Source organism: Helicoverpa armigera, chromosome 11 (assembly GCF_030705265.1).
Source record: "Helicoverpa armigera isolate CAAS_96S chromosome 11, ASM3070526v1, whole genome shotgun sequence".
Lineage (NCBI taxonomy): Eukaryota > Metazoa > Arthropoda > Insecta > Lepidoptera > Noctuidae > Helicoverpa > Helicoverpa armigera.
The window spans coordinates 7,008,025-7,021,954 of NC_087130.1; the positions used below are offsets into that span (position 1 = coordinate 7,008,025).

At 36.6% G+C, this 13,930-nt stretch overlaps 2 protein-coding genes across 3 annotated transcripts; one reads left to right on the forward strand and one right to left on the reverse strand.

The window, feature by feature from the left end:
* On the reverse strand, positions 1–7,979 carry Psa (Puromycin sensitive aminopeptidase). Its single transcript, XM_021339350.3, has 11 exons — positions 7,488–7,979; positions 6,451–7,409; positions 5,875–6,064; positions 5,249–5,362; positions 4,929–5,063; positions 3,386–3,478; positions 3,038–3,187; positions 2,583–2,860; positions 2,182–2,401; positions 1,848–1,970; positions 1–1,740 (listed from the first exon to the last, which is right to left on the reverse strand). The coding sequence occupies exons 1-11, from the start codon at positions 7,857–7,859 to the stop codon at positions 1,528–1,530; spliced, it is 2,847 nt and encodes a 948-aa protein (XP_021195025.3). The 5' UTR covers positions 7,860–7,979; the 3' UTR covers positions 1–1,527.
* A 43-nt stretch (positions 7,980–8,022) lies between these two features.
* On the forward strand, positions 8,023–13,660 carry LOC135117514 (uncharacterized). Of its 2 annotated transcripts, XM_064036898.1 has the most exons (3): positions 8,023–8,571; positions 11,030–11,236; positions 11,475–13,660. In XM_064036898.1, exons 1-3 carry the CDS (start codon positions 8,532–8,534, stop codon positions 11,597–11,599), a joined length of 372 nt encoding a protein of 123 aa, XP_063892968.1. In that variant the 5' UTR covers positions 8,023–8,531; the 3' UTR covers positions 11,600–13,660. The 2 variants fall into 2 exon arrangements, 1 of the variants encoding a protein (XP_063892968.1); XR_010276948.1 differs by lacking the exon at positions 11,475–13,660 and having other exon boundaries at positions 8,441–8,571; positions 10,744–11,454.
* Positions 13,661–13,930: the final 270 nt, after the last annotated feature.

The following is a 13,930-nucleotide window of genomic DNA, read 5'->3' on the forward strand; positions in this document are numbered from 1 at the left end:
TTTTATTATTTTGTACGATTTATTGCAATAACACAGTCTTACAAAAAAATCAATGATGACAACAAATGCGACGCTAATGGTAACTTTAAATTGTTATAGCCCCAAAATCACAATTTTGACTAAGCTTGCATGTCAACAAATAAATAAAGAGAATGATTTGAACACACATTATTTACGTACGAACAAATACAATAAGTTTTTATCTATGCAAATTAGATTCACTTCTTTAGAAATAACAATGTCTCTATAAACCACCAATAAATTACATATAGGTATGTAAAATGCATCAAATAAGTAGCTTCCTGGCAACGATTAAAACATACCAAAATTACTCAGTCCTACAGAACTGAAAGAAAACAAAAATGCACTCAGCACCAATACATAGTAAACACTTAACATGTTTAACAAAAATTAAATAATATTTATACACATTTACAAAATACGACGTAGGACTTAGGCCCAAACCTTTTGGAACTATACTCAGTATATTTGATCTTGTCTCAATGCCAAATAGATCCTTGCATATCATCTATTCTAATAAGAAATTTGATAATATTTTATGCCCAATCTTACAATGAAATGCTGTTGAAATTTTATTAATTTAATATGTAACTCAGATTTACCTGTGTTGTGTAAATTGTTGACCTCGTGACAAGATCAAATTGGCGTATTTTAGATGCACAGATTACAACTTTATTAACTTCAAGAAGACACCTAGAAAGGAGATTGACACGCTAGCGTTAGTAACTTGCATCTTCAGAGAGTGCTATAGCCCCATTTTAAATATACAAAGAAATCGAAAGCTTTGTAAAAAGACCCTAATTAATATTAATGTTAAATTAAACTACAGCTGTATAAAGACATGTATGCTAGATCTATGTATATAAGAATAGTTCTTTTGCAACAACATTGAGTGTAACAACTCTATGCACTATACCTTCTAGCAATAAAATACATACTAGAAATCAATCTAGGTTTCGAACTTCCACTTGTATTATTAGTAACAGAATTTCGGCATATGTGTAAATTGTAGATATTTTGTATCATTTAAATTATCTGTCTGACCGGACAATAAAGTTTGACAAAACTACAGTTACAATATAATTTTAGCTTTGCTTTACCATTTTTCTGTGGACAAAATAATAACTCAGTATTCGTAGTTGGACTGCGGTTTCACTAGCGAAATATTAACATGATAATGTCAAAACCGAACAAATCAGCTATCACCAATTATCAAATAATAACTATTTAAAAGTAAACTAAAAAAATATTATGTAAAAGAAGATACTACTTCTGTTTATTACAGTATTAAGTAAAAGGAAACGAAAATAAATATGCAACATAAAGTATCATGAAAATGATAATGCTAGATAAAACATTACTGTAGATTTCGTTGTAGTTTTCAGTCTTGTATCATTTGGTCCTGCAAATAATTTACTATCGGCAATAACAAAATAGTAATATATTCGGCGGCAGATAGTTAACGTATAAGTAAGCTTAGGATGGTATGGCTGCGGGCTGCGGGCGTCAGTGGTAGGAGTGCAGGTAGGCGGTGGTGGAGGCGAGGTCGCGGCGCAGCCAGGCGGCGTTGAGGCGCACGGTCTCCAGCGCCTGCTGCACCGACCGCTCCGTGCCGGGCGACGCGTGCGTGCGGAAGAACTGCTCGATCTCCTGCGCACACGTCTCCGACGCGAAGTTCTCCGTCGTCGACTTCACCAGGCGGGCCAGTAAGAATCCACCCTGTTATCAAATAAAATGACACATAAATTGCAGTTTCTTTAAAATCGGATACACAATAGCTTAGTAGTCAGTTTGCAGAAATATTATGTTAAATATTTATTATTTACCTGATATCTATCCATAAACTGTTGCCAATGGTCCTTGAAGAATTGCCAAGCGAGATCGCGACCATTTTTACTGACGGCTACGGAAACTATTACGAAGACAGTGTCTTGGGATCGCACTTCATCCTGAAATGGGGAAACAATAAGTGTTTATAAATGCACCTGTGCGAAAATAACTCAGTCATAAATTATCGGAAAAAGATAGTAATAGTGCAAGCGCTCGCACCGAGTTCGCTCAACTAATGTTGCAATGTTGTTTAAATGCATTTCATTGAATTATGACTGAGTTTGCAGGGACCGAAAACCCATAAACGATATCTGCATTGTAAATATTTACCGATATAGCGAAGTCGAGCACTTTGTTGAGCAGCGCGACGTCGTTGACGGCGCCGAGCGCGCGGCTGATGCGGTCCTTCTCCTCGTGCAGGTCGGCGGCGCGGTACAGCGCCAGGAAGCGCTGGAACGTGGCGTCGTCCGCGTCCGCCAGCACCGCGCGGTAGCACGCCGAGCGCAGGTCCGCCGGCAGCGTGCACGCGCCCGATATGTGCTTCTCGAAACTGCAACATTGCACTAAATGTTAACGCCTACATCATGCCGTGCGATACGTCACATGAAACGTACAGCTCATGGCGTTACTTAATGTTGCAAAAAATGTTTTCTATGCAGCTTCCCACGAACTCTACCAACTCGTCAAAAATGGTGAGAACTATACGATATAAAAATCAATGTTATAATTACCGACTCTTTGCTTCTTTGATTGTATCTGGGTCCTCAAAGCTGATCATTTTATTGAGAACTAAGCTTCTGAGCAGGGTGTCTAGATGGCTTTCCTTTTCCTCAGCGTCCCAACCCAACTTCCGAGTGATGTTCGAAAACAGTTTACGTCCATAGTTTTTCAAGGGCTTGTCGAGAGGAGTATGCGAGAACAAGGCACTCAATTTCGATAGGCAGTTTGAGATAGAAGACCACACTGTGAAATTGGTTTCGTTGGTAAATGCTTCAATAAGTTTTAGAGACTGAAAAAGAAAATGGGAATTATTATTGACTGGCAACACAAAAGAAAAATTTACAAAAAGCGATCAGTATGACTCTTGAATTATTTATAGAATTCTGAAGTTGTGAGCATTCTTTGTCATGACGATTATATGTTCAATTTTAACTTGAAAATCTCTACGTGATATAAGAATAACTACCTCAGCAGTTTGTGTGTGTCCGGCCTGTACCAACGCGAAGCAGTCGTCGAGAAGTCCGAGTCGATCGAGCGGCGGCAGAGAGCCGTCGCGGATAGCTGTCACTAGCTGAGACAACATGGACGCTGGGTAGCGAGTGCGGTAGTAACCCACCTGAAAGTAATCAAACAATTTGTACAAGCAGATAAACATAAACTTAGCTCTAGGTAATTCTTACAGAATAGAGGACAATTCTTGTGATTATTTATCATACAGCTGTCAAGAGAAAACAAATTTAATAGAAAAGCAAAGAATAATGAGTTTGAATGAATATCAATACATTGATTTTGTTTAATACAAAAAAGAACTTACAGTGCCAGGATTGAGCTTGACCCATGAACTCTCGGAGACATCTTTCAAGACTACCTCCTGCGATCTCTTCTCTAATACAGTTGATAATGCAACCTGAAATATTCAACATATTATATGTACTAACACAGAGGTATCTTGAAAGCTTGTTAGTGGTATTAATTCTGTTGTATCTTTGTATAATTTAGTCTCAAAAAAGTCTATCATTAGAAAAACAGTGTAACACTCATTTCCATAAAAACATTATTTTATATCAGTTTCAATCACAGATTTTTGTAAGACATTTTATTTCAGCAGCTTTAGTTCAGTCTAGACCAGAGAACAAATATAAATTTTCGATTCAGTTTTTTTACAAATCATGGAAGTCTGGAATCATTTTTGAATAACAATTGTACTAGATAATAAAATCTGAAATCTGTTTTAAATATGGAAACCAAATCAACAATGTACGATGGAATGGAGAGCTGTCGGAATCGTATAGGTTGGAGTGCGGGGTGAGGCAGGGGGGGTTAAGTTCACCTACGCTCTTCAACCTTTATGTTAATGAATTGATTGAGGAGCTGAGCAGCATCAGAGTTGGATGCCATGTAGATGGTGTCTGCGTCAATAATATTAGTTACGCAGACGATATGGTGCTGTTAAGTGCGTCGGTCTGTGGGTTGAGAAAACTTGTGGCTCATTGTGAAAGATACGCAGAACAGCATGGCCTGGCGTATAATTGTAAAAAGTCGGAAATCATGGTTTTTGAAGCTGGGGGTAAAGATACTAGTGCTATACCACCTGTTGCACTCGACGGGATTCCACTAAAAAGAGTTCATAAGTTTAAATATCTAGGCCATGTCTTGACCCCCGGACTCCACGACGATGAAGACATTGAACGGGAGCGGAGAGCGTTGTCGATCCGAGCGAACATGCTGGCCCGTAGGTTTGCACGTTGTTCCTTGCAGGTTAAGATTACACTTTTCCGAGCCTATTGTACATCTTTCTACACGTGCAGCCTTTGGGCCAGATATACTCAAAAATCGTACAACGCTCTACGCGTTCAATACAATAACGCGTTTAGGATACTGATGGGGCTGCCTCGTTTCTGTAGTGCATCAGGGATGTTTGCTGACGCACACGTAGATTGCTTTTATGCGACCATGCGAAAGAGATGTGCTTCCCTGGTGCGCAGGGTGCGGGCCAGCTCCAACAGTGTCCTAAATATGATTGCTGGGCGTCTGGACTGCTCATACGTCAATCATTGTTGTGCCGTCTCGCATGGGATGAAGCAACGGTGACCCGTGTGAGTGGTCCGAGTAAAAATAATGTTTAACCTAATTAGATAGTTTTTGTAATGTTACTAACATAGTTCTAAGTAATACTAACGTTATTGAGTCTTGGTTACTCGAATAAAGAAATTTATTATTATTATAATAGGTCAAGTATCACTTTTATCAAACTGGTATCAAGGCTGTTCAGTTATCAATATTATTGTTGATAACATCTTCAATAATAATATTTTTATAGAAAGCATGACTTTCAATATTGATGTGATTTGATTTACCTTTGAAGGTTGTTCTTGAGTGGAGATTGTTATAGGGACCATCCAAAGAACATCTCCGCCTTGGCTGCCATCAGCACAGAATTTCTGCTGAGTCAGCTTTAGAACCCTGTCCGGTCCCTGTTGCTCTGAGCTCACCTATAATTAAATAAAATACCATCATGATATTAACTGTAGTTCAATAGCAATTTGTATCATGTCACACAATTTGAAGAGAGTAATTGTATTTTTGCAATATACTACTAAATACTCATGCTTTTTTCACATGTATGCATTTTCTGGTTTACTAGCACTCACTCTCAATAGTAAATTGTTATACAAACCTCCACAACAGGAAATCCCATCTGTTTGGTCCATGTGGACATAACGGCTCCTACAGGTTTGTTGGAAGCTTCCTCCAGGGCAGCCCATAAGTCCTCTGTGAAGGTATTTTTGTACTGGAAATATAAAAAGTAAAGCTTTATTTTTCTATTCATCTAAAATAAAAAGGAAAGTTTTATTTCTCTATGCCTCTAAAATGTCTCTTTATGATAATATTTGCCTTTTTAGATTATAATTTTCTGATAACAATGTTACATTGTTCATAATGCTTTTATCAATTGCCAGTTATATGATATGGAAGAGTTGAAGTATACCCAAAACAAATATCATAATATTATGTATGTATAAATCAGATGATATCAAATTACTCAGCTCAATGTCTAGTGAAACAACCTAGATTATGTTGACAGCATTATCAAGGAGATATGTTGAAGAGTTGATATTTATTAAAACACTTGAGTAATAATACCATCATAATGTTTTAAGTTTGTTTTGCTTAATTTTAAATCAGTTACAAATCGTACACAAACACTTTTGGGTTAGACTGGTTTATTAAAAATATGTGATAACTTAAATTAAAATAATTTAAATAAGTACAGAAATGATAAAACTGTATAAGTCAATATACCTGGTGTCTAGTAAGATAAATGTTCATGCCTTTACGGAAGTCATCATCTCCAATGTATTTATGCAACATACGGATAACGGATGCTCCTTTGTTGTATGATATGTCATCAAATATTTCATCAATTTCAGAAGGATGGCCTACAGGAACTTCTATAGGATGGGAGTTCTTCAAACAATCCAATTCTAATGCTCTGTAACAAAAAAGTTCATTATTTTCATTACACTGAACAAAGAAAAGTAAAATGAATAATAAATGCTGAATTGATGTAGGTCATTTCAAATAATTCCATTGTACCTTGTTTACAGGGTGGATGACTTAACAATTTGCATTCTGGCAAACATTCAAAGGATACCAATGATAAACAAGCTCAGAAGCATACAACAAAGATATATCACATCTTATTATAAATGCTGTAAATACGATTTATTCTGGTTCCCAGTCAATATTTAAATTTTATTCTAGGAATTAACAATTTTGCAGGAGGGTCTGCATTATATTATTACTTGTTTTTTTAATAAAAATATTATCCAATGATACTTCAAGTCATATTTTATAAGTAGTTATTGTGCACCATACCTGATATAATTTTCAGTGACAAATTGTGTCCATATATCATATTCTGGGAAGAGATGATTGACACACAGGAACTCAACAAAAGATGCATAGCCTTCATTTAACCACAGATGAGTCCACCACTCCATAGTGACCAGGTTACCGAACCACTGGTGAGCCAGCTCATGTCCTACTACCAATGCTATCCATTGTCTCCTCACAGCTGATGTGTGTTCCTCATCTACCAAGAGACAAGTCTCTCTGTATGTCACTAATCCCCAATTCTCCATAGCACCAGCAGAGAAATCAGCTATTGCAATCAAATCAATCTTTGGCAAAGGGTAAGCTATATCAAAATACTCTTTGTAGTAAGGAAGGACTCGAGCTGCAACTTCCAGAGCAAACATGCCTTGTTTGCTTTTCCCAACAGGAGTGTAAACTCTCACCAAGACTCCATCTCGAGACTTCTTTTCTACGTAGTCATATTCACCCACAACAAAAGCTACAAGATAAGTAGACATTATAGGTGTAGTGTCATAGTGAATTATCTTCTTATCACCATGGGGTTTCTCTTCTTTAACAGGCATATTAGATAAAGCCACCCTGTCAGCAGGGACCTCAAGGGTAATATCAAACGTGGCTTTGATGGCAGGTTCATCCCAGCAAGGGAAACAGCGCCGAGCGTCTGTCGCTTCAAACTGCGTGACTGCTGCATAACGCTCCTCGCCACTGGGCGTCAGGTACTTGCTGCGGTAGAGACCCTTCATCTTATCGTTGATCTCGCCTTTGAATTCGCAATGCAACGTAGCGTCGCCTTCCACGAGGGCTTTATCAAACACAATAGTCGCGGTCTCATCTGCTGCGCTGATACGGACGTCAGTTGGTCTGATAAACTCCGGTCCTCCATCCTCGTACTGCAACTTGACATCACTCAGCTCCAAATCCAAACAATTTAATACTATTTCATTTGTAGCACTTAGAATCTAAAACAATCAAAATCAGATTAGTAAGACACATGGAACGATTCTTTTTGCATCGTCGATGATGAAATTTCCCCTTACCGATACTTTCACTGCTGTTTTTCCCGTGAACGTAAATTTTTCAAGATTCGGCACCAATTGCAAATCATAATGTTTGGGCACCACAAATCGAGGAAGACGCTGAAACTGTTTGTTTTCGGGCATTGTCACTCTTTCTTTCACGATAGTGAATGTAGGACGCGCTGTACAGAAATACCGTAATGACCGAGTGACAGAGTGAACTCGCGCTCCAACGGCGCTGCTGATTCGTACCCCCCTCGCGCGTCTCAATCCACTATCCGTATAACGGTATTCGCTACGTAAGAACCTGCAATGGCGGCCGAAATAAAGTGAACAATTTTCAGTTGGTAATGCAAATGAATTACGTATGACGCGTAGTAATTGCAGCGTCATGGAAACCAGTCAAATAGATCTTTGAATAAGTGAAAGTTACGCTTAGTTTTTTGTCCATGCCAGGGGCTGGTCACTGCCGTACTTGACTAGATTTCGGTAAAAAATTTAGAAAAGCGCCATCTGCAATCCTCTTCCTAAAGTATTTAATATCTTCAAGTGATAATAGATGGCTCTTTAATCAAAAATTAACTTCCATAAAATATCACTAAAATTATTGAAATCTAAAAATTATTTTATATATTAGTATTACGTAGGAAATCTATCAATTATTTTTATTAAATCTGTACACTATTTTATATACATAAATTATTTTTCTATAATTATTTTTTTGGTTGGCAATAAACCGTGCCAACTGCCAATGCTGAAGTTAGAATTTGAATTTTAATGGCGAGTACAGTACATACAATTTGTGTGTTAAGTTTTCGTCCATTTAAGTGTTTTCTGCTGTTGACTTGCGTTGATTTGAGTTTTACTCATCCGCTGTGTTTTCGGTGAATTAGTGAGTGAGTTGAGCTGTGCTCCTCTGTTTCATTGTTTCACATAACTTGCGAAAAGACGCCATTAGTGTTTAGTATTATTTGCGATAAAGACGCCTTTTTTGTGATATTTGTGAAATAGACACTGTTATTGTGTTATTAGCGATTAGAGACGCTTGTTTGAGTGCATATAATCATGCCGAGGCGGTGCGAATTGGGATGTTCACACAACCCGGGTAAGTGCTTTCTTTATCAAGTTCATAGTACCTAGGGCCCGATTCTGTTAATAGTATCATTAAGTTATTAATATCAAAATTGAATAGAAATTAAATCGCAATATCAGTTTTAACCATTTCGGGCATTCTGCTACTAATATTTATAAGACCAATCGTATTCCAACGACATTCGATTGGTTGCTATTGGTCTGCCGTTTTGGTTTATAGGTACATATTACCATATTATTCTTAGTCTATATTGCCATATTGCCTCAAAGTCGTGGTGGCCTAGTGGGTAAAGAGCCAACCTCACAAGTATGAGGGCGTGGGTTCGATTCCAGGTCAGGCAAGTACCCATGCAACTTTTCTAAGTTTGTATGTACTTTCTAAGTATATCTTAGAAACCAATGACTGTGTTTCGGATGGCACGTTAAACTGTAGGTCCCGGCTATCATTTAACATCCTTGGCAGTCGTTACGGGTAGTCAGAAGCCAGTAAGTCTGACACCAGTCTAACCAAGGGGTATCGGGTTGCCGGGTAGCTGGGTTGAGGAGGTCAGATAGGCAGTCGCTCCTTGTACAGCACTGGTACTCAGCTGAATCCGGGAATTATTCCCAATAGTCCCTCTAGCTGTCCTCGGGGTGACAGCCGGGTGTCTTCCCAGTTATCACCGGGTGACAATTTGTGCCGACTGTTCCCTTTGAAAACTGACTAGGGGACAAATGGGAAGTCTATTTCTCAGTTGTCACGGTGACATTTGCTACGGTTCCTTCTTCCTTCCTAAGAAAAAAATGTAATTACCATAGATTTCAGGTTTTTATTTATTATGTTACATAGAATCACATAAAAAATATATATATTATTATTTTAACTAACACAATGTCAACAGGCTTACAAAATCGATTTTTTATAGTAGTTAATACTACTATAAAAACAAAAAACATTATGTTTCCTATAATAGGCACAATCACAGATAACTTTAATTAATACTAATCACAGATAATCACTAATGGTTAAGTTAAAAGTGCTTATTAGTCGCATGCTTATTTGTAACACAGTTTGTAATCTTGTTAAATTAAATAAAATTAAGAAAACGATTGGTGTTAATAGAAATTAATAATATGTGATGTACCTATTAAAGGAAACACAATGTTGTTTGTTATAAGAAATAAAAACCTGAAATCTATGATAATTACATTTTTTTTTCTTTGGAAGATTCTATGTAGCATAATAAATAAAAAACCTGAAATCTATGGTAATTACATTTTTTTTTCTTTGGAAGGAAGAAGGAACCGTAGCAAATGTCACCCCCCCGGTGACAACTGAGAAATAGACTTCCCATTTGTCCCTCTAGTCAGTTTTCAAAGGAACAGTCGGCACAAATTGTCACCCGGTGATAACTGGAAGACAATTTAACTATCCGAGGACAGCTAGAGGGACTATTACTACATAGTATAAAACAAAGTCGCTTTTTCTGTCATGTGTCATGTTGTATGTCCCTATGAACGCTCAAATCTTTAAAACTACGCAACGGATTTTGATGCGGTTTTTTTTAATAGATAGAGTAACTCATGAGAAGGTTTTTATGTATAATAACATCTATTAAATAATGGAGAAATACTGTTACCCGTGCGAAGCCGGGGCGGGTCGCTAGTTGGGAATAATTCGAATCCGGTTAGACTGGAAGCCGACCCCAACATAGTTGGGAAAAGGCTCGGAGGATGATGATATTGCCATATTGCAATCGTAAATCGTTTGCAGACAATATGATTCATTATTGAATCACAGAAAAGGATAAACACGTTTATTTAAAAGAAAAAATAGTGGAATGCCACATACGCTTCAATCGTAATTGAGTCGTGATTGGATCTCAGTCGGATGTGAATCGCATGTCGCTAAAGTAAAATTAGCAGGGGCAGGATTCTGCGCAATTTTTTCTTTGAAATAAACGTTTTTATCCTTTTCTGTCATTCAATAATGAATCATTTTGTCTGCAAATGATTTACGATTGCAATATGGCAATATAGACTAAGAATATTATGGTAATATAGACCAAAATGGCAGACCAATCGCAAACCAATCGAATGTCGTTGGAATACGATTGGTCTTATATTAGTAACAGAATGCCCGATATGGTTAAAAAAGCTGTTGCGATGCAATTTCTATTCAATTTTGACATTATTAACTTAACAGAATCGGGCCCCAGAATCGTGCTCCTGAAAGCTCCTAGTCATCCGGATAAACTTGTCATCACGGGAGATACCAACTCAGTCAATTATAAGGTTGGGCGTTTAGAGAAACACAGTTCCTTACGAGTAACCATTTATTACTGAATCCCATATGAAATGATACATGATTTAATAAGATAGACATACATAGATAGACACGCGCACACATACATAGGTAATAGGTATTCATTCATACATACACTATACAATATCAGCATACAAACTTCATATTTTTGTAATTTATTTTTCAGGTGTGACACAACATCAATTTCCACACCCAGAAAAGAATCCTGAGTTATTCAAAGCCTGGGTTAATATAGTTGGTGGAAAACTGGAGACTGCAGATGATATCAAATTTTACAGAAAGCGAGTCATCTGTGACATACATTTTGCAGACAAGTTTAAGAATCGCAACAACCGTTTAAATAACATAGCTGTTCCTACTCTCCATCTTCAGGGTAAGATTTAGATCTTTATTCTTGAACTAGATCGCAATGCCACCTACTGAGTTAAAATTGCCATTAAGAAAACAAAATTCTTAATTATTCACAATTAAACTGAACTGAAATCTTTTAGGCCACCTGTTTGCAGTATATTAATATTTAATTGGATATAAAATGCAGTTCATTCACCCCTTAACCAACTCGGTGAAGGTTGTTGTTTAGTGGGATCTTAGACTTGTTTTACTATTTCCAGGTGCTCCATCACAAGATGCTCATATGCCTCCTGCAACTCCACATATACCAACTGAACTTCCTATGCCTGAACATAATATATGGAATCTGCCTTCTACATCAAAGCAAATAGTCACTGGTACGTAAATGCTTGGCTACCTACATTCTCAAATTATGTTTAACTAGCTGCCATAATTAAATACTGCATTTTTTTTATAATAATAATCCCCCCCCCCATGGGGCCACCTTGACGTGATGGGGGAAGGCATGAACGCTTAAAGAAGTCAGTAAGAACTAGACGACCCTGTGCCAATTGGTAAACATGAGGTACCATCAGAAAATATAGTCATAACACCTCGGCTAACCCTTTCCAACTAACGGTCCCAACTTCCCAACTAACCTTCCCTTTCCCTTTACCTTCTCTTCAGTGTCTGATAAAATATATATCTTATTACTTTAAAATATGTACTCTGCAGTCACCTTCTCTCTTTCACCTCTTAACTTTTCTTTTTCTTAAGTTTTAAAACATTGCTCCTAATATAATTTAATGCGACTACGAAATAGAGTAATAATACCCCAGGCGGGTACCGGAGCTAATCTAAAAAATAAGGAATGGAGACATGATGTAATGGAAGTAGGGAAATCTAAAATTATCCCATTATTTGATGTCCCTCATTTATTGAAAGGGGTAAGAAACAATTTACTTACGAAGGACTTAAAATATTTCGACTTCGAAGAAAAGGTTGAAAAGACGATAAAATGGGAATATTACCAGAAAATTTATGAAGCGGACAAATTACATGGTGAATTAAAAATATGTCAGAAACTAACTGATGAACATATTTATGTGGAGAAAATAAAAAAAATGAAGGTCAAACACGCAACCCAAATTTTTAGCCGCAGTGTTGCTACAGCTGCAGAACATTTATCTGCTAGGGGCGATTTATCTAATGAGTGCCGCCAAGTAATTACATTTACCAAAATGATGGACAATTTATTTGATTCCTTAAATTCAAGCTCATTTAATATGATACATGGAAAAATGTATAAATGTGGTGTTAGAAACAATTCTCCTCATCATGAATTATGGGAAAATGCCAAAAAGGTATTAAAATCAATAAAATTTATTAAAGTTAAAAAAGAAAAGGAAAATAAAATAAGATTAATTGAAACGAGTTCGGTACCTTCAATAAAAAATTTTATACGTACTATTGAGGGCATGCAACAGTTGTGGAAAATATTATCCCAAAATATTTATTTGATACAATGATGACCAGAAACTTTAACCAGGACCCACTGGAAAATTTTTTTGGGAACATTAGAAGTTTTGGGGTGAGGAATACGGCACCCAACACAATTAGCTTTGAAGGTGCCTATAAATCACTTCTTTTAAATAATTATAACTCACCCCATTCACTTAACGCTAACTGTGAAAATGATGACAATGATTGTCTTCAGACATTGAGTTTCTTTTTGGAAGACAAACTTTTAGAAAACACTTCTAATGTTCCCAGTAATGAGGTTCTACCATTTCAGCAAGAAGAAAATGACGAAATTGAGGTGCCTTTTATAAATTTAAATTCTGAGCCTGCTGATGCTGGTCAGGCCAATTATGTATGTGGGTGGGTGCTGGCTAAATGTTTTAAAAAAGTTGCTAAATCATGCAGGCACTGCAAAACTGAACTAACTGGCGACAGTCAATTAAAATCAAATAGTTATATAAGGGCAAAAGAATATACAAAAGGAAAACATTGTCTGTTGTATCCCAATATAGTGGCGGAAAAAGTTTTAAAGACATACAAAATATTGTAGTAGAAATTTTGAAAAAGAATGTGCCAAAAACTAAATTAAAAGAAAAGATAAAAATGTTTTTAGACATATTTGTGGATTATCCTTTCACCTGCGATATCCACAAGATAGAATTAAGAAATGTTTTGAAAACATTACAATAAATATTTTGGTATATAGTTGGTGCCGCTCAATTAATCGAATTTTATCAGGTAAAATCCAATATCGTGATGAGGATGATGAAACTAAACTTTCAGCACAAATTTATTACAATAAACATAAACATAAGTAAATATGATTTTTATTTAATTCCAGGTCGCCTACTAAGTACTTTCTAAATGTTCCTACATAACGTTGTTCTGTTGAGTTGTAGTAATCTGTGTTGTATTTCCATATTTCAATAAATAACTATTTTCTACATTCTGTGGCTATATTTTGTAAGTACGTACGTATGAACAAATTCCCCTAGAATATCTATAGACGGTTATTCGTCATCTCGACACACTAAACTCACCACGAATGTGTCGAGTTGGTGAAACTCAAAATTTGTACATTTATCATGTCGTCAACTCGCCACGTCAAGATTTTAATTCGTGTCCAGTTAGTGAAACTTAGATTTTATCACTTTTATGTTTTCGCCAAGTTTGGGAATCAACTTTTCGCGTTTCAAACGTTTGCAAAATGGACGTT

Bases quoted from the DNA above. Each gene is read 5' to 3' on its own strand.
- Psa (XM_021339350.3), bottom strand. From the start codon at position 7,859: ATGACGCTGCAATTACTACGCGTCATACGTAATTCATTTGCATTACCA. The intron at 5,064-5,248 runs GTTTGTATAACA...ATTTAATTATAG, and splicing joins TGGGATTTCCTGTTGTGGAG to GTGAGCTCAGAGCAACAGGG. The intron at 1,971-2,181 runs GTAAATATTTAC...TCCCCATTTCAG, and splicing joins TGCTCGACTTCGCTATATCG to GATGAAGTGCGATCCCAAGA.
- LOC135117514 (XM_064036898.1), top strand. From the start codon at position 8,532: ATGCCGAGGCGGTGCGAATTGGGATGTTCACACAACCCGG. The intron at 8,572-11,029 runs GTAAGTGCTTTC...TTTATTTTTCAG, and splicing joins GGGATGTTCACACAACCCGG to GTGTGACACAACATCAATTT. The intron at 11,237-11,474 runs GTAAGATTTAGA...TACTATTTCCAG, and splicing joins TCCTACTCTCCATCTTCAGG to GTGCTCCATCACAAGATGCT.